The sequence below is a fragment of the Dipodomys ordii genome, unplaced genomic scaffold, assembly GCF_000151885.1.
Source record: "Dipodomys ordii isolate 6190 unplaced genomic scaffold, Dord_2.0 Scaffold176, whole genome shotgun sequence".
In the NCBI taxonomy this organism is placed as follows: domain Eukaryota; kingdom Metazoa; phylum Chordata; class Mammalia; order Rodentia; family Heteromyidae; genus Dipodomys; species Dipodomys ordii.
Genome location: NW_012267392.1, coordinates 818192 through 836475, shown reverse-complemented (window position 1 = coordinate 836475; position 18284 = coordinate 818192). Strand labels below are relative to the sequence as shown.

Below are 18284 nucleotides of genomic sequence, written 5' to 3'. Positions count from 1 at the left end.
CTTGATCAAGGGCCCTGACTCTGAAAACCAGTCTTAACAGTCCTGGTTGCATTGAAATCGGCCATTAGAAATGCTGGTACTGGCATATACTTGCAGACATTCAGTAAAAATAGTTAACATTCAGCTGGGTACCTGTGGCTCAGGCCTGTAATCCAAGCTACTCAGGAAGCTGAGAGCTAAAGGACTCAAGTTCAAAGCCAGCCCCTGGGAAGAAAATTGTAATCTCCAATTAGGCAATAAAATGCCAAAAACTGGAGGTATGGTAGTAAAGTGCCAGCTGTGAACAAGAAAGCCGAGCAATAGGTCAGGGCCCTAAGTTTAAACCCTGTTAAATCACCACACACACACACACACCACCACCACCACCACCACCACCAAAAGCCCCACCAGATTTATCAGATTGTTACTGGATAGCTATGCCACAACATGATGCTGCAGATGTTTATTCAATACAAAGTTTTTTCATCGTATACATTACAAGTGACTTTAATGCTGAGATTAAATCTATTTACCTTCTTACCATATTTTCTTCCTTAAAATACTGATTTTTGTGAAGTGGAGGTAGTACAGTGCCAGCCTTGAACAGAAAACCAAGTGAGAGCTCAAAGCCTTGAGTTCAAGCCCTACAACTCACACACACACACACACACACACACACACACACACACACACACACACCCAGAATGGACCTGGAGGTGTGGTTCAAGTGGTAGAGCATCCGAATTCAAGCCCAGAACTGTCACAAATATACAAATAATATTGTTTTACTTATCTAGATTTTATGACTATTATATTATTTCTAATTTCAGTCATAAGTTATATATACTCCCACTAGACATATGATGGGAAGTAGAATTTTGAGTTATTTTTAAACTTTTTAATTATCTTTATTTGTAAATTTATTTAAATCCATTTGCTGTTTAAGTGATTTTATTTTATTTTCAGACTAAAAATTAAAATCTAATGTGTGTTATGTATTCAAAATTTTTATTGTTATCTCTATTTAATGCCTCATGTTGCTTTTATTTCTAAATTTGAATTACTTCATTCTTTATACTTCCTAAAATTTTTATTGCTTGGATTAATCTTGATTTTAAATTATTTATGTGATTTATTTGCTAATTATTTTATTTCTTTTCTATTCATTTCTGGGTGGAGAAATTTAAATAGTTAGATGTTCTCTTTCTATATATGCAATTGCTAATGTTTCTACAATGTTTTTTTATTATCTGCATAGTAATACTAATACTTGTTTTGCTAATATTCTCAATTATTGGAAATTTAATCTAAAGCAAAAAGTAAAAGTCTAAAATAAAAGTCCATAAGGAAATGGAGTTGTAACTTAAGTGGTAGAGAAACAGCCTTGAGTGAAAAAAAATGAGAGCACTAGAAGCCCTGGGTTAAAAATCCCTGCACACACACACACACACACACACATTTACCACAACTTTATTCGATAGAGTGCCACACTGGAAGTATCTGTAAAAGCCCCCAGACTCAGTGTTGCCATTCTTTCAGCTGTAGATTCAGCATATGTCATATATCAGCATTTGACAACAGGAAATCAGTCCGGAAAAAACAATACAGAACTTGAAGATTTTGTGAGCTTCAAGAGTGAAAAAGGCACAGAGACAAATGAAACTGTGAGAAATAAAATCTTAATTAAATTGATTAAATCTTCATTCTCATAGATTTTTCTGCCCAGGCTGGCTTTGAACCATGATCCTCATATCTCAGCCTCCTCAGCAGCTAGGATTACAGGTGTGGACCAGCAGAGTTCAACTCCTCAGTCATTTTTTGCTGTGCGGATGGAGGCAGGTAGAAGCTGAGGTTTGTTAGGCTTCTACTTAGCCAGTTAACCCTCAAGCAAAAAAGTAAAAAAACAACAAAAACAATGACAACAAACAACAAAGAAAAAAACAGGACAACTTGCATGGAAGTGAAGAAAACTATCCCTTTAAAAGGGCCATATGTTGGCCTTTTCCCTATGAGCCACGTCCACAGCAGGAGGCTGCCCGGGAAAATATCTTTTGGGGTTAGAAACTCTAATCTTGTCTCACTCATCCCACCCTTGGCCAAACACAAAGCAAATGCCAAACTGCAGGGGTCACAAGATCAAAAGCCCAGGGTTATGGTTTACCTTCTGGAGATCTTTTCAGCCCCTGTCCCTGCTTCCTTCCCTTTGTAGGCTGGCTTCAAGATTATGCTAATTACCCCAGGTCCCAAGTCTCTGGTTGCCTGGTGACAACGTTTGACCACAGAGGAAGAGGAACGGGACAAACTGAGGTAAGTTTTTACTTTGGTGTATTTATAGATTTGCTTTAACTTTGCCAAACAACAATGCTTCAGACTATTTTTCCCCTCTCCTTTGAGTAAGCAACTCTGGAGATGCCTGTACTCCTGGCTGCTTTACTGACAAAGCCCAGACACCGGCTAATGCATTATTTAAGAGGGGAGCCAAAGTGCCCTGAGCCTGGCCAGCAAGACAGCCAGCTGGGGACAGGGACAAGGCCTGGTATTCTTAGGGCCCCTTGGGCCTTGTGTAAACTTGGGAGGAGGGGACTCCTGAAGCAGGGGACAGACATGATGATTGTCACAACTGGTTCTCTTTCTAAAGTCTTGTTGGGCAATTGCTGGGTTGCATTTTTTGTTTTTAGTGAGCCTTTGTGCTCAAGGCTAGCACTCTTGAGACACACTTCCACTTCAAGCTTTTTTTTTGGTGCTTAACTGAAGAGAAGAGTCTCACAGACTTTCTTGTCTAAGCTGGCTTCGAACTGTGATCCTCAGCTCTCAGCTTCCTGAGCTGTTAGGATTATAGGTGTGAGCCACCAGCACCTGGCCCTATTTTTTTTCATTATTATTTGTTTGTGTTTGAACTCAAGACCTAATGCTCTTGCTTGGATTTTTGGCTTAAAGCTGGTGTTGAACCACTTGAGCCACAGTTGCACTTCAGCCTTTTTGCTGGTTAATTGGAGATAATGTCTCAAGGGTTTGTCCCCCTGGACCAGCTTTAAACTTGAGTCCTCAGATCTTAGTCTCCTAAGTAGCTAGGATTACAGGCATGAGCCCCTACCACCCATCTCCTTGGGCATTTTTGCTGTTCAGGTAGAGGCAGATAGAGGTTGGTGTCTGTTCTGTTTTTCTACTTAGCCAGTCAGTCCTCCTAGGAAACTGAAATGGACATGCTTCTTTATGCACGAAAGTCACTAAGGTAAACTTCAGCAGATCTCACCTGGTTGCTATTAACTGCAGAGGAGTTTGGAGAACAATCAGTGTCTTAAGAAAGCTGGTAATACAATCCTTGTACAAATTATCCTGACCAACTAAACCTATTAGCAAGTGGTTTAGTCCTAGGCTGACATGGGCCCTGCATGTGAACATGTGATGATATGCTTAGGAACATGTTGGAAGATTCTAGAACACACATTTCAAGTCTTGAGTTTTGTGTGACAGGCTTGGTGAGAAGAGGCAGGTCATCTATTTAATGTCTTTCAGACAAGTACTTTGGCCTCTCTAAGCCTCCACTGCACAGGAAAACAGCACATCGGGGATCCTGTAAAATGTCCATTAAATGCCTGGCCCAGGGTGGATAGCCAGCATAAAAACTGGGCACTCAGTCTGGAGGCATAAACCTCATGTTGTTGTTTTGCAAAGTGTGTGACACAAAATAGGTCCTGATAAAATCACAAATTGCCTGGGTGCTATAGGAGCAAGTACGGAACAGCAGCTCGTATGCCATAAAATGACACTCAGAAAGGCTGAGACTCCAGCAAAGAAATCATTCGCATAGAGCCATGACTGGTCTCCAAGCCGGGGTGAGGCCGAGGTCCTGTAGGAACATGCTGAGATCACCCCCGCCCTGCAGAGCACCGGGGCACCCGTGGCTGTCTAGAGGCAGTGTGGACCAGTGCTGGTGTTTAGTACTTCAGCTTCCTGGTGGGACTCCCAGGAGTCTACCTGCTGCTAAGTACTAAGGGAGACCTCCTCCACTCTGCCCCGCTTCCCAGCTGGGGAACAGCAGTGAGAAAGCCAGGCAATGGCGCTTCCAGGATTCTCCTACCTCTGGAACACAAGCTTGCCAACTTTCGCCACCAACTCGATTCACTGTCAAGTTCCAATTTCCCAGTTCGATGCCAGGCTCCGACAAAGACCCTTATCCTATCCCTAGAGCACTCTGAAGACACACCAACACCTTCTTTGGATTCAGCATGAGCCATGACAACAGAACTTGACCAGGACAGGACAAAAGTTCCCTCAGGCCCTCCTTCACCTCCCTCTAGCATCTTCACAGTGCACTAGGAATGTCCCTGCCAGCCCTGGGGCCAAATTTATCTAGGACTTAGTGAAGCCAAATGTTCATGGAAAAGATAATGACAGACACAGGACAGACACGGGAGCAGAGCAGATGTGGGCTCTGCTGGGGCAGCACGTGACTTTGACAAGGACAGGCCTCCATGTGTATCTCTGAAAAGGGATGCATGAATTAAATGATTTCTAATCCCAGCTACGTAGGAGGCTGAGATCTGAGGATTGAGATTTGAAAAGCCAGCCCAGGCAGGAAAGTCTGTGAACTTCTTGTCTCCAATTAACCACCAAAAAGCTACAAAGGAGCTGTGGCACCAGTAGTAAAATACTAGCCTTAAGGACAGTGCTTGGGCTCTGAATTTAAACCCTAGGACCAGCACATATATGCACGCACATGCACACACACACACACACACACACACACACACACACACAGAAAAGAAAAAAGAAATGCAATTAAGCCTAGAGTTTGCACTTTAAAAAAAAGGAAGGACAAATATATAGAAAATACCAGGGTTAATCAAGTGCTGGTGGCTCAAGCCTATAATCCTAACTACTCAGGAGACTGATCTGAAGCTCACAGTTCAAAGCCAGCCCAGGTAGGAAAGTCCATTAGATTCTTAATCTCTAGTTAACCAGAAAACCAGAAGTGGTGCTGTAACTCAAGTGGTAGAACAGTGGCCTTGAGCACAAAAGCTCAGGGCCAGTGCTTAGGCCCCAAGTTCAGTCCCCATGACCGACAAAAAGAGAGAGGGAGGGGGTATGAAGGAAGGAAGAGAGGGAGGAGGAAGGGAGAGAGAGAGCAAGAGGAAGAAAGAAAAAGAAAGGCAGGCAAGGAAGGAAGGAAGGAAGGGAGGGAGGGAGGGAGGCAGGCAGGCAGGCAGGCAGGCAGGCATGCAGGCAGACACCAAGGTCCACTGGAAATTTCAGCCTGCTCTTGAGTTTTCTCTTACCTGACCACCATTCTAGAAAGGTTTCATCACCTGCTCCTACCACCTGCCCCCACCACATTTTGAATCTGCATGGTCCCCCTCTTCCTCCACCACCTATTTAGTACCTACTACCTTTCTTGCCACACCCAGTTTGTGTCTGTCTTTGTCTCTTCTTCCTTTCCTTTCTCTTCTGTTCTTCCAGGAGATGACTAATCCTCATGCCTACCCTGAGTAGCCCTCCAGCAGCCCCTGGCCATACCCTCCCTTCTTCTGCAACTCTGTGTTCCAGATGCCTAAGCATCTTTTCCTCAAACATCCCAGGCTCTGTACCACTCTTAGGACTTCTCTCCTATGCACATCGTCTTCCTGGCCAGTTCTTCACCAAATCCTCCCATGTGACTTCTCCTTAGCAGTTAAGTGGCAGCTAAGAAGGGACTTTCCCAAGCATCTCAGTTGACACTGGTAACCCCACACCCCCAAACTCTATTCCCAACTTGGCATTTTCTACATACCATCTCTTGTATTATTGGAAGACCATTTGCACCACTGAAAATGCTCCTTTGGTTATTTTGTTTGCTTTGGGTTTTGCTTGATTTGCTTTTCCCTCAAATGGGAAATTTCACAATAAAAGACAAAGCTGCCTGCCTTGTTCACTATATATATCCTGATGCGCACCTGAGTACAACTCATATAAAAACTGTTGGAGAATGAAGAAGCAGATTGGATTGCAGCCAACTCTAGAGATTAAAATAGATAAAAAGTATAATTGAATCTGTAAGTTCCTTTAATTCTATTTCTTCTTCTTCTTTTTGTGCTGGTACTGAATGGGATTTCTATCCAGTTGGAGTACTAAGCCCCAGCTCCTCCGATGGATAATTATGCTGTCTTATCCCTGCCTTCCTCCCACCCCTCACAAGGCTCTCTGAAGTACTCACACTTGTCTCATCCAACGCTTGGAAAAGCAGCCATCTTGTGTGTGAGTGTGTGTGTGTGTGTGTGTGTGTGTGTGTGTGTGTATGCGGGTCCTGGGTCTTGAACTCAAGGCCTGGGTACTATCCTTGGGTTTTTGTAATCAAAGCTAGCACTCTGCCACTTGAGCCACAGCTCTACTTCTGGCTTTTTTGTTAATTGAAGGTTAGAGTCTCCTGGACCTTCCTGCCCAGGCTGGCTTTGAGCCACACTCCTCAGACCTTAGCTTTCTGAATAGCTAGGATAACAGGTGTGAGCCACTAGTGCCTGGCTAGAAGCAGCCACTTTTATCACCCTAGACAATGTGGAGACTGATGAATAGGAAGGCTCAGGATACTCACCAGCTCTTTTGGATGGACTGAGAATTTAGGTGCCAACCACCTAAAGACCATGGGCATCTCTCTGCTTTCCTCAGCCCTGAATCTTTGTGTGGCTAGCAGGGGAAGAGGGAATAAAACAATGTCTGTCTGCAATGGCATAACCTAAAACAAGATGGCTGAAATGGAATGTTAACACTCCCCTCTGCGGATTTAAAATGCCTATAATCCTAGCTACTCAGGTGGCTGAGATCTGAGGATCCAAGTTCAAAGTCAGCCTGGACCAGCAAAGTCCAGGAGAGTCATATCTCCAACCAAAACACCAAAAGCCAAAAGTAAAGCTGTGGCTTCAGTGGTAGAGTGCCAGCATTAAGCTAAAATGCTGAAGAGACAGCACCTAGGCTCTGAGCCCCAATACTGACAGACAGACAGACAGACAGACAGACAGACAGACACACACACACACACACACACACACACACACACACACACACACACACCTGGGTCTGCCTAGGTCCTTTGGGCTCTGCCTATGTGAAGGCAGTCTGTGTGATCTGAGCATGTGCTCAATGAACTAGATATTTCTAGTCTGTTACACTAATAATCTTAATATTTTATTTTAATTGTAAGTCACCTATTCCCTTTTGTTCCTTTAACAAATCCAATTAAAACAGACTGCATTCCAAATTACAAAATAGATGCTATTAAACCAATAAGAAATCATAATCTTCGGCAGTGGGGCCGCGTGATCTCTTGGGAGCTTTTGCTCCAAATAAAAGTTGAATTCTTATTGCCCACCTGGGGACAGGGGACAGTGTGACAGAGAATGGCTTCCTGTTATGTGCACATGGGTTGAGCCACCAGTATGCCACAGTGAGAGAAGTAAATAATATTAGGGTGGGCAAAGCTGTAAATGTATAATGTCCCAGCAAGATACTTCACCGCCATGTTGATTGGATTAACCAGATAACTGCCAAATGTAATGAAGCCTGTCATTTGCATGGAGACCCTGTTTGCTGCTCTCCGGGCACTGGGGAGAGAGCTTTAACTTAATGAGAAGAATAAGACAGACCACTCATCCACCACCCCGCCCTGTACCATGCTCATGAGTGGGAAGAATAACAGACTCCGAGGACAGCTGTGAGGATGGAATGAATGGCAAAGGATGGTTAGCTGTGCACAGTACTGAGCAGAGGGACAGACAGCATCAAGAGAGAAACAGCCAGATGCAGCAGCTCATGACTGTAATCCTCCTCAGGAGGATTTGAGGGTCCAGGTTCAAAGCCAGCTCTGGGGGATGAATCCTTGAGATTCTTACCTCTAATTAACCCGTAAAAAGCTGGAAGGTTAGCCTGGCACTAGGGGCTCATTCCTGTAATCTTAGCTATGAAGGAGACTGAGATCTGAGGCTTGAACTTCTAAGCCAGCTCAGGCAGGAAAGTCCGTGAGACTCTTCTCTCCAATTAAGCACTAAAAAATCAAAAGTGGCACCGTGACTCAAAGTAATAGAGTGCTAGCCTTGGGCAAAAGAGGTCAGGGATAGTGCTCAGACCCCAAGTTTAAGCCCTGTGACTGACAAATAAAAAAGCCAGAAGTGGAGCAGTGGCTCAAATGGTAGGGCACCAGCCTTGAGTTAAAAAAATCCAAGCAAGAAAACAAGGCCTGACAAGCTTCAGTATTGGAGCTTGAACACACACACACACACACACACACACACACACACACACACACACACACACACACACGGAGAGAGAAAGCAAAGATAGACAAACTGCTGCCTAGACATAGTAGAAGTTAGATCTTAGTGTGAACTCCCATGGTGAAGAGACTAAAGATCGCTGCTCTGCTGGGTGCCAGAGAATGAGCTTGGCTGACATTCTAGGCCATGCAGGTGAAATGTTTGTCTTCACATTTGACTCTCATCAGTGTGGAAAGATGCTCACCTTGAGAAAGGATGGGTTAGGAGCGATGTTGTCAGACACCTTGGATTCATATATTGTTTTATAGAATGGGACCTTCTTTGTGTAACTATTTAATGATAATAATAATAAAATAAATTGTTAAAAATAAGATGCTCACGTCATGGTATCCCCAGGGGGGCTGGAGGAGCCAATTTCCCCCTCCTTCCCTGCTCACCTGGCACCTATGCCTAGCAAGCAAGCTATGGTTTTGTGAGTGCCTTTAATCCACCACTCTCCTTCTCTCCCCTCCCCTCTCCTCTCCTTCCTCCTCCTTTACCTCCTCCTCCTTCTTTCCTCTCCTTCCTTTCCTCTTTTATTCCTCCCTTCTGTCTCCATGCCACTCCTCTCTCATAGTCAACTGCCAAGCTCTTACAGTTAAGTGACTCCATCAACACTGTTCAAATATCAACAAAACTCATACTCTCACATACATCTACCTGTCTGTGAAAAGGAGTGCTGTATACTGGGCAATGGAAAAGGTCACGCTGAATGGTTTCTTTGTGGGCTTCTATTTGCATGTGGCCCCTGCCAGAAAGTGGGTGGGCTACCTGTCTTGTGGATCCAGGAGGGAATGTGAGTGAAGCTTGTATCTCCTTCACCAGCCACTGCAGAGTTGGCCCTCAAGCATACATTCCCCCTGTAAGCCCTGGCCTGTGACCACTCTGGTAGTGAGAGTGAATCTGACCAGACGGGTCACTGTGAGTCCAAGGGCTCAAAACTCTTGGGTTCCTAGTGACCAGATTGCTTTAGGTATGCACACCTTCTTGGGCATAGGGCTGGTGATACTTGGGCTGGGCAGGACTTTCAGCCTGCAAGTGCTACAATTCCAGAATAGCTTCCTCTCTTTGTAGTTAGTGGGGCCAGCAATGTGGCCCCCAGGATGAGGTGTTTGCTACTAATTACAGGGCAGGCAACAGAGGAATGAAGTGGGAGCAGACAGAATTCAGTGCACGCAGCTTAAGCTTCACTCATCTAGGTTAGACTTTGGCTGTGTGGCCTGGGGAAGTCCCTTAACTACTCTAAGCTTCAATTCCTTCATTTAAAAAAAATTGTGGCTGAGCCAGGCACCAGAGGTTCATATCTGTAATCCTGATTACTCAGGAGGCTGAGATGTGAGGATCATGGTTTGAAGCCATGAAAATCCAAGAGACAGGAAAATCCAAGAGACTTTTATCTCCAATTAACTACCAAAAAACTGGAAATGAAGCTATGGCTAAAGTAGTAGAGTGCTAGCCTTGAGTGCAAAAGCTCAGGAACAGAGCCCAGGTCCTGAGTTCAAGCCCCAGGAGACGCACAGACACACACAGACACACAGACACACAGACACACAGACACACACACACACACACACACACAGAGTTAGAGTTAAGGTTGAGCCAGGCACCAGTGGCTTACATCTGTAGTTCTAGCTACAGGTTCAAAGCCAGCTTGGGAAACCAAATCCTTGACACTTGACACTATATTTGGAGTTTTGAGTTTGGATCTTTTCCCAGACTATGATATGCTTAGGAGCCTCTCCAGAGGTGCCCGGCAGCTGCAGGACACCCCAGCTCACAGTCAGTCTCAGGGGGCAGTGGTACATATTCTACAGGGTGCTTAGCTGCGATGTTTGGAGGCAGTTGATGCACTTTCCATTTACAATGTTTTCAGCCAATGGTGGGTCATCAAGTCATAACCCTATGCTAAGTCAAGGAGTATCTTTCCTTCTGCATGAATGAAGTGTTGACAAAAGTATGTATCATTTCCTCTTAAGAGATCACTCACAAAGCCAGGCTATATCTCATCCTTCTGGCTTGAGGCTTCATACAAAGTTACCCAAATATTTAGCTAAGAAACGGGAGGGGTATGTGACTTAGGAGGCCTTATTTCTACTATGCATCAAAGAGTGAGATAATTAATTGTAACATAATGCCAGCAAGTTATTTAGAAATAACAGATGTATAGAAAAAAGTCAGTCTTATTTAAAAACGTAGTGAAAATACATGAGTGTGAAGCACCAGAATGCATTCTCCTATCATAATGATTGTCAGGACCTTCCAACTGAAAATGCTTGCAAATGTTTGCATGGCATTAAAATATAGGTTGCCATTACGTTTTTAATTTAGATATCCATGGGGTGCCTCACCATGCTGTTTGATTCACAATGACTGGATAGAAAAAAAATTAATTAGAAATTAAAACCAAACCAACTGGTCCACTTTTTTCCCAAGTATTAACCAATTGTTAAAGACAAGCCACTACATATAAGACATTCTTACATTTGGGCTTCTTAGTTGTTCATATGAAATGATATCTATTATCTATCCATCTATTCATCCATCCATCCATCCATCCACCCATCCATCCATCCAGCTGCCTGTCCATGCATCCATCCACCCATATGTTTATTTGCATCTCATTTCCCCTACGCCCACCATCTTATCATGTGCAGGTTGTTCCCAGTGTGACACCTGAGGATTTACATGTCAAGGCATGCCATCTAGCCAGTTTTGCTTATCTCAAAAGATCACCTGTTTCACACTTCTCTGCTGAGTGGGTCGGGCCTGAGCAGGACTCAAAGACACACACGCTAGAGGAAAGGTCCTTGACCTCTAGGGGTTTCTGAAATGAGGCTCCTGGTGCTGGTCTGCTTCTAGTGGAGCTGAGCAGATTTAGGAGTCAGGGTGATCTGTCCATGAGCAACACAACACACCCTGTCTTCCACCAGCCATCTTCAGATGGCCTTGAGGAAGCCCTGCAAGGGTGGTGGCTCATTATGTTCCCATCTGGCCTAAAGCTGTCTGGGGACCCACACTTGCCAGGGAGAAGGTGAAGTGCATTAGCCCAGCCAGCCCTCTACTTTGCCTCTCAGTGATTAATGGGCAGGCTCAGAGCCAAAGGGTCCATTGAAGAGTGATTCCTTAATGGAGCAGTACTTTGGCCAGCTTCTGGCTGCTTCCTCACCATCATCAATCAGCCCTGGGAGGGCTGCTTCTCACGGTGTGGGTGGGTAGGAGAGACAGGCTCAAAGGGGTTGGCTAGCCGTGTGTCTATTCCACTGGAAGAGTATCTTCCCATCCAGGAGCCCACTAACCCACACCTGAATTTCATCTCATATAGGGGAAAACTAATGAGCAGGTCCATGTTTTGAGAGTCCAATGGAATCCAATTAGACTCAGTGATTATATGGATTTTAGCTACCTGAACTTGGGGAGCAGGCTGGTTCATTGGTTACCTATGTAGCTCAGAGGCTTGATATCCCTCAGGTTCAATGAGTAGATAAATGAGTAAAGGTAAGAAGAAGCAAAATAGACTCGGCTTTTCTCAGACTCAAAAGACTGTAAGGACCACAGACAAAGGAAAACTGAGCACCTGTCCAGACCCACAGGGTAGGGCTGCCAAGTAAAACACAGCGCTGTGCTGGCCTTTGGAACATTTGCCTGAAAGGCCTCTGTTGTTCATCTAAAGTGCAAGTTTAACTGGGGATCATGCAATTTTTTTTGTTCAATTTGACTGCCCTACTTTGTGGGAAAAGCTGATCAACACAGAATCATAACAGAGGCTTTTCTAATCTCAAGTCATCATTTTTGGGTGGTTGGGGGCCTGTAACTAGGGTTTGAACACTTGCTAGACAGACTCTACTACTTGAGTCATGTCCTCGGCCCACTTTCCTTTTTTTTTTTTTAATCGTGAAAATACCATACAGAGGGGCCCACTTTCTTTTAGATACTTTTCATATAAGGTCTCTCATCTTTTGCCCTGGGTCTGCTTTGCATAGAAATCCTCCTACCCTTGCCACCTGAATAGCTAGGATTGTAGCTGTGAGTCACTACATTCATCTGGTTCATTTGTTGAGATTGGGTTCTTACTAATTTTTGCCTGGACTAGCCTGGAAGTTTAATCCTCCCAATCTCTGCCTCTTGAATAGTTAGGTAAAATAGATTTTTGAATTGGAGGTTAGTTCTATAGATTGGGAATATGTTTTTCTTTTTTCATATGAGACTTTCTTTTGTTCTGGGGCTTGAACTTAGGGCCTGGGCCTTGTCTCGGAGCTTTTGTGTTCAAAGTTAACACTCTACCACTTGAGCCACAGCTCCACCTACAGCTTTTTGGTAGCTACTTGGGAGATGAGTCTCATGGGCCTTTCTGGCTTCAAACCATGCTCCTCAGATCTCAGCCTCCTGAGCAGATAGGATTACAGGCATGAGCCACTAGTGTCTGGTTGTCATGTAAGACTTTAAAGCTTTAAGTTTCCCTCCCATTGCTGCCATCAATTGTGCTATATTTTCATTTTGCTTCAGTTCAGAATATATTCTAACTTCTCTTGAGACTTCCTCAACTTGTGGATTATTTATAAATAGGCTCCTTAATTGTTAACTATGTAGAGTTTACATCATGTTCCTAGCTATAGAAGGAAGCTTGCTTATGTACCTTTGTCTCTTTCTCTTTACAATGGGTTCACACAATGGATTTTGGTGAGGACTAGAAATAATATGTGAATGTTGCTTGCGATGATTAATAACTAACAGCAATCAAACCTTTTCTAGGAGCCAGGCACTGTTATGGGTGCTGTGGGGTATTAGATAATTTAGACCCTCTAAGAATGCAATAAGTAGCTTGACTTACAAACAAGGGGACTCAGACACTGAGAATTTCTGAGAAGAGCAGAACTAGACTTTGAAGCCAAGCACACCAAGACCAGAATTCTCTATCACAGGCAACATTCTACCACTCTGAATGGAGGTCCTTACAACCATCAATATGCCTCCTTATGAAGAGCTGTCTATATCAAATTTCAGTGGGGGAGGGTGGGGGAAGGCTGCATTCTCATGAATGCCAGGCTCACTCCTACACCCATCCTGGAGTACTGGGTGCAAACTCTGACACCCTAGGCTCAGAGCTTCTTCTTACTTCCTGTGGCAAAGTCTGCTGAGCTCCTCTGAGTCCCCAAAATAAAGAGGAATATAGTAAGTCATTCCTAAAACGTATCTTATTCCCTTATGTCCAGAATTGTGTTGCATCTCACAGCAGCCCTTCCCTAGAACAAATATGGAGCAATTCTAAGGAGACTTTGCATTTATGTGCTATCCAAGAACACACACACACACATACATACATGTGCATACACATACACGCATATGCATGTGCACACACACACACACACACACACACACATCAGGGTTCATATCAAAGCCCAGGGCAGTGAGATATCCATTGGGCCAATTCTGTACTTCTCATTTGTCTCCTAGTAAGTTGATTTGGAATTTGGGCATGCCATTTGTGAAGACTTTTTTGATGGGTTACTCCTCTGATGCTCTAAAACCTCTCTATTATTCTGTTTCTTTCTGACCACCAGTGAGCAGAACCCATGGTTCGGGGTTGGGGGAGAGTCTGGTACCCTTACGTTTTCTCCTAACCAGATGTTATTTTCTCTCTTGTGAAGTTTCCCATGACTGCTTCCTCAGACTGATCATCAGCCAATCAGAAACAACATCTCTCCAGCACCCTTGCTCACTGAGACAACATGGCAAAGGGTGGGAAAGCCCCTAAGGGCAGAAAGATCACCCTCAATGTGGCCAAGAATTGTATCAAGGTCACATTCGATGGGAAGAAGCGCTTGGACCTGAGCAAGATGGGAATCACCACCTTCCCCAAATGCATCCTACGACTCAACGATGTGGACGAGATTGACTTGAGCCGAAACCTCATCAGAAAGATCCCCGACTCCATCTCCAAGTTTCAGAATCTGCGATGGCTGGACCTGCACAGTAACTACATCGACAAGCTACCTGAGTCCATCGGCCAGATGACCACCTTGCTCTACCTGAATGTCAGCAACAACAAGCTCACTACCAATGGGCTGCCTGTGGAACTGAACCAGCTCAAGAACCTGCGCACCGTGAACCTCGGTCTGAACCACCTGGACAACGTGCCCACCACCCTGGGGGCGCTGAAGGACCTCCATGAGGTCGGGCTTCACGACAACCTGCTGACCACCATCCCCCCCAACATCTTCAAGCTGCCCAAGCTGAAGAAGCTCAACACTAAGCGGAACCCCTTCCCCAAGACAGATGACCTGGATACCTTTGTAGATACCATCAAGAGGCTGGAAACCCTCTATCTGGTAGAGGAAAAGGATCTCTGTTCAAACTGCCTTCGCAAATGTCAACTGGCCCGGGAGAAGCTGAACAAAATCAAGAGTACAGCCCCAGCAGCACCGAGAAAGCCAATCTTTGCCAATTTGGTCTCACCCAACTCCACGGCCAAGGATAACCAAGAAGACTGGAGGTGATCTGGGACCCTATCCTGAGGCTGGAGGGGGAAGGAGGAAGAAAGGGGAAAATGAGCTGAATTCACAGGAAAGGGCAAGCTTCTCTGTTACTGTAGTAGCCTTCCATTCAAGCCCATAAAACACCTTTCCCTACCTCCTTGGCCTGTGGTTTTGTTGATTCAAAGGCTCTCTTCTTTGTATGCACCCATCCTCCTGTAGAAGCACAGGGGGTCAGGAATGAGCCAATGCATTTCGCTCATGTCCCACAGCACATAATACCAGAAGCTTCTTACCATCATTGGCATTTCAGAAGCTACCACCAGCTCCCCAGTGTGGAGCTACTTCCCTTAGAATTTCTTTCGAGAAATGCTGGAGCCTGGGTTGCTAAGACAGCACAGCACCTAACTCTAGAGTACTTTTAAAATCTCGGAAAATCTAGATTCCAAACTCCCATGAATTTGTTCTCTTTACTAAATGTTTTTCATTTAAAAAATATCAAACCCCTGGGCACTCATTGCTCATGCCTATAATCCTAGCTACTCAGAGATCTGAGATCTGAGGATAGTGGTTTGAAGTCAGCTAAGGCAGGAAAGTCTGTGAGACCCTTTTTTGTCTGTGTCCATCATGGGGCTTGAACTCAGGGCCTGGGTGTTGTCCCTCAACTCTTTTGTTCAAAGCTAGCCCTCTACCCACAGCTCCACTTCTAGTTTTCTGGTAGTCCAATGGAGATGAGTCTCATGGGAACTTTTCTGCCTGGCCCATAAGACTTTTTATATCCAATAAACTACCAAAAGAAAAAGAAAAAAGAAAACTGGAAGTGGAACTGTGGCTGAAGTGGTAGAGTGCTAGACTTGAGCAAGAGAAGCTCGGGGACAGCACCCAGGCCCTGAGTTTAAGCCCCAGGACCAGTACAAAAATAAATGTGTGTGTGTGTGTGTGTGTGCCCTGTCCTACAACATATGTAAATCACATACTATTGAGAGCTTACTATTTTTCCTGTGACATATGTTTATACATACTTAAAATAATAACATTTATGGCATTTATTCAATTATTCTTTTTGCTGGTACTGGGATCTGAACTCAGAGTCTCCTGCTTGCTAGGCTCACTCATTTAGTTGGCATTTTACTACACAGTTCCAGTCTATATCCTCCAGATCTCAACTTCCTGGGTGGCCAGGATCACAGGCCTGAGCCATTAACGGGTACACAGGGGTAAACTCACTGCTAAGCCAGGATCTTGGAGGCAGATCACTGGTTCCTACCTGCTGTTCTGCAGGCCTCCAGTTCTAGTGTCTCTATCACAGGCTGAAGCGTTGTGCTTCTGGATTGGATGAATGTCCTATCAGTCCTAGGATAGACTGCTCCAATAACTTCATCTGACTCAAGCATCTATTCAGGAACTCAGGGCCTAGAAAGAACAGCAGCTCCCCACAAGAAAATTCTAGAGAAATAGTATTTCCTTCCCAGGCATTCAAAAACTTAGCAAAGAAGAGAAACTCAGAAAAGCGTGGCAAATAAACATACTTTACACAGAGCCATGGAGTTTCCCTTTTCTTACACTGACCCTGTCCAGCAGGGTTTCTGAGAGCCAGAGCAGCCCCATTTGACCTATGTGACCTGTGCATTGCCCTTGGGGCCTGGCACAGCTACCTCAGCCTCTTGTGTCTCCATTTCCCAGGATGCATCCTGCTGAGTCTTCCTAGAATAGCTTATGGCCAAATCATGAAGACTGATCAGCTAACAGGAGTAAATGACTATGAAGAAGAAAAGCCTTGTATCAGAAGACAAGAGTGGCATGGGGGGAACATTGTGGAAGCAGGCTCTCTGGTGCTGCCCAAGCCACTGATTTCCTCATTTATGTACCTTCATTCTCTTTCCTTCGGGCTACCTGTATGTGAAAATGACTTTGGAAAATATTTGATGATAGACATATAAACAATTAAAGACTTGAAAGTCTTACGGTCTCTATATTTCACTCAAAGTGGTACACCCAAGTTGGTAACCAGTTCATAGCCAGTAGTAACCTGGGATAAATTATAGATGCTTAATGATAAGTCAAACAGCTAAAATGGCTACAAAAACACATACGTTGAGAAATATACTCAAATGCACTATAGTTAAGCATACATGGAATTTTGACAACAAAAAGAAGTAGTGGGAGGGGAGAGATTAATGGGGAAGGGAACAAGGGACAAAAACAGCAAGAATACTCAACATACACATGTGACAAAGCAAGTAGGAAATGTGAAATGAGCCTAGAAGAAAGGGCTGATGGGATTGGGCAAAATGCTGGAAAGGGTGACTGCTCAAGAGGCACAGGACACTTAGATGGACACGTTAAATTGTAAGTCCCTCTACAACCTTATAAAGTTCTGAAAAAAAAATAAAAGGAGAAAGGGGAATAGGATAGGATCTGATATGGATACTTTGGATCACTTTTAATTTTCTTTGGAATAATTGGCATGTAATATAAAATATTAGAATAAAAAGAAGTTATTCATAGCTATTGGCTGATTTTTAAACTAATTTCTTTTATTTCTTACGTGTTCCCTTTCCTATGCATCCTCAATAGAAAAATAATAAATGTTAGTTTCTTTCAAAAGCGAAAAGTAAGATAGCAGACTTGTGGCCTAACATTGCAATGATCAACTTTATTTGTAATGCCACCAAACTGGAAACAATTACATGTCCACCAGAGTGGTACACATTGTTGAACTAACTCTGATAGACTTATACATGGCAAAAAAAAGGAATATCCTATTGATACATGCCACAACTTGAATAATTCTCAATGGCATTTTTCTGAGGTTGAAAAAGCCAGTGTCTGAAACATGGACACTCCCTGGTTCTATTTATAGGACATTATCTAAATAAAAAAAATACAGAGATGAAAAGCATACCAGTGGTAACCAGGAGTGGAAAACAACAGGGTGGCAGAGTCAGGAGAGATGATGAAGTAACAGCACAGGAGATTGCTTCGTGGCAATGAAATAGTTGTACATCTTGAGTTTGGTGGTGATTACGTGAAGGACAAGAAACCATGCCCACACTTGTACCAATGTAACTGTCCTATTTGTAAAACTGAATAATGTTTAAAAAAAAAACAAGAGAGGAAGGACAGAGTGTATGGAGCATCTGTATATTATTCATTCTGATGAATCTATAGTTATTTAAAAATGAAAATGCATCAGGGCACCAGTGGCTCATGCTTATAATCCTAATTACTCAGGAAGCTGAGATCTGAGGATCTTGGTTCAAAGCCAGCCTAGGCAGGGAAAGTCCGTGTAACTTTTTTTGAGATTCTTAGCTCCAATTAATCACCAAAAAAGGGTGTGAGAAGCCAGAAGTGGAGCTGTGGCTTGAGTGGCAGAGCTCTAGCCTTAAGCAAAAGCTAAAGGACAGCACCCAGGCCCTAAGTTCAAGCCCCAGGATGGCGTGCATGCAGGCGCACATGGGCGCGCGTGCACACACACTCAGGAACACACACACACACACACACACACACACACACACTCAGGGCTAGCAGTCTGCCACTTGAGCCACAGCTT

The 18284-nt window shown here is 44.2% G+C and overlaps 2 protein-coding genes across 6 annotated transcripts in view; one reads left to right on the top strand and one right to left on the bottom strand.

Annotated features, from left to right (window-relative positions):
- Wdfy4 (WDFY family member 4) overlaps positions 1–18284 on the bottom strand; it is a 275656-nt gene that overhangs the window by 50449 nt on the left and 206923 nt on the right. The window lies entirely within an intron of this gene.
- Positions 13988–14755, top strand: Lrrc18 (leucine rich repeat containing 18). Its single transcript, XM_013033736.1, has one exon. The coding sequence runs from the start codon at positions 13988–13990 to the stop codon at positions 14753–14755; it is 768 nt and encodes a 255-aa protein (XP_012889190.1).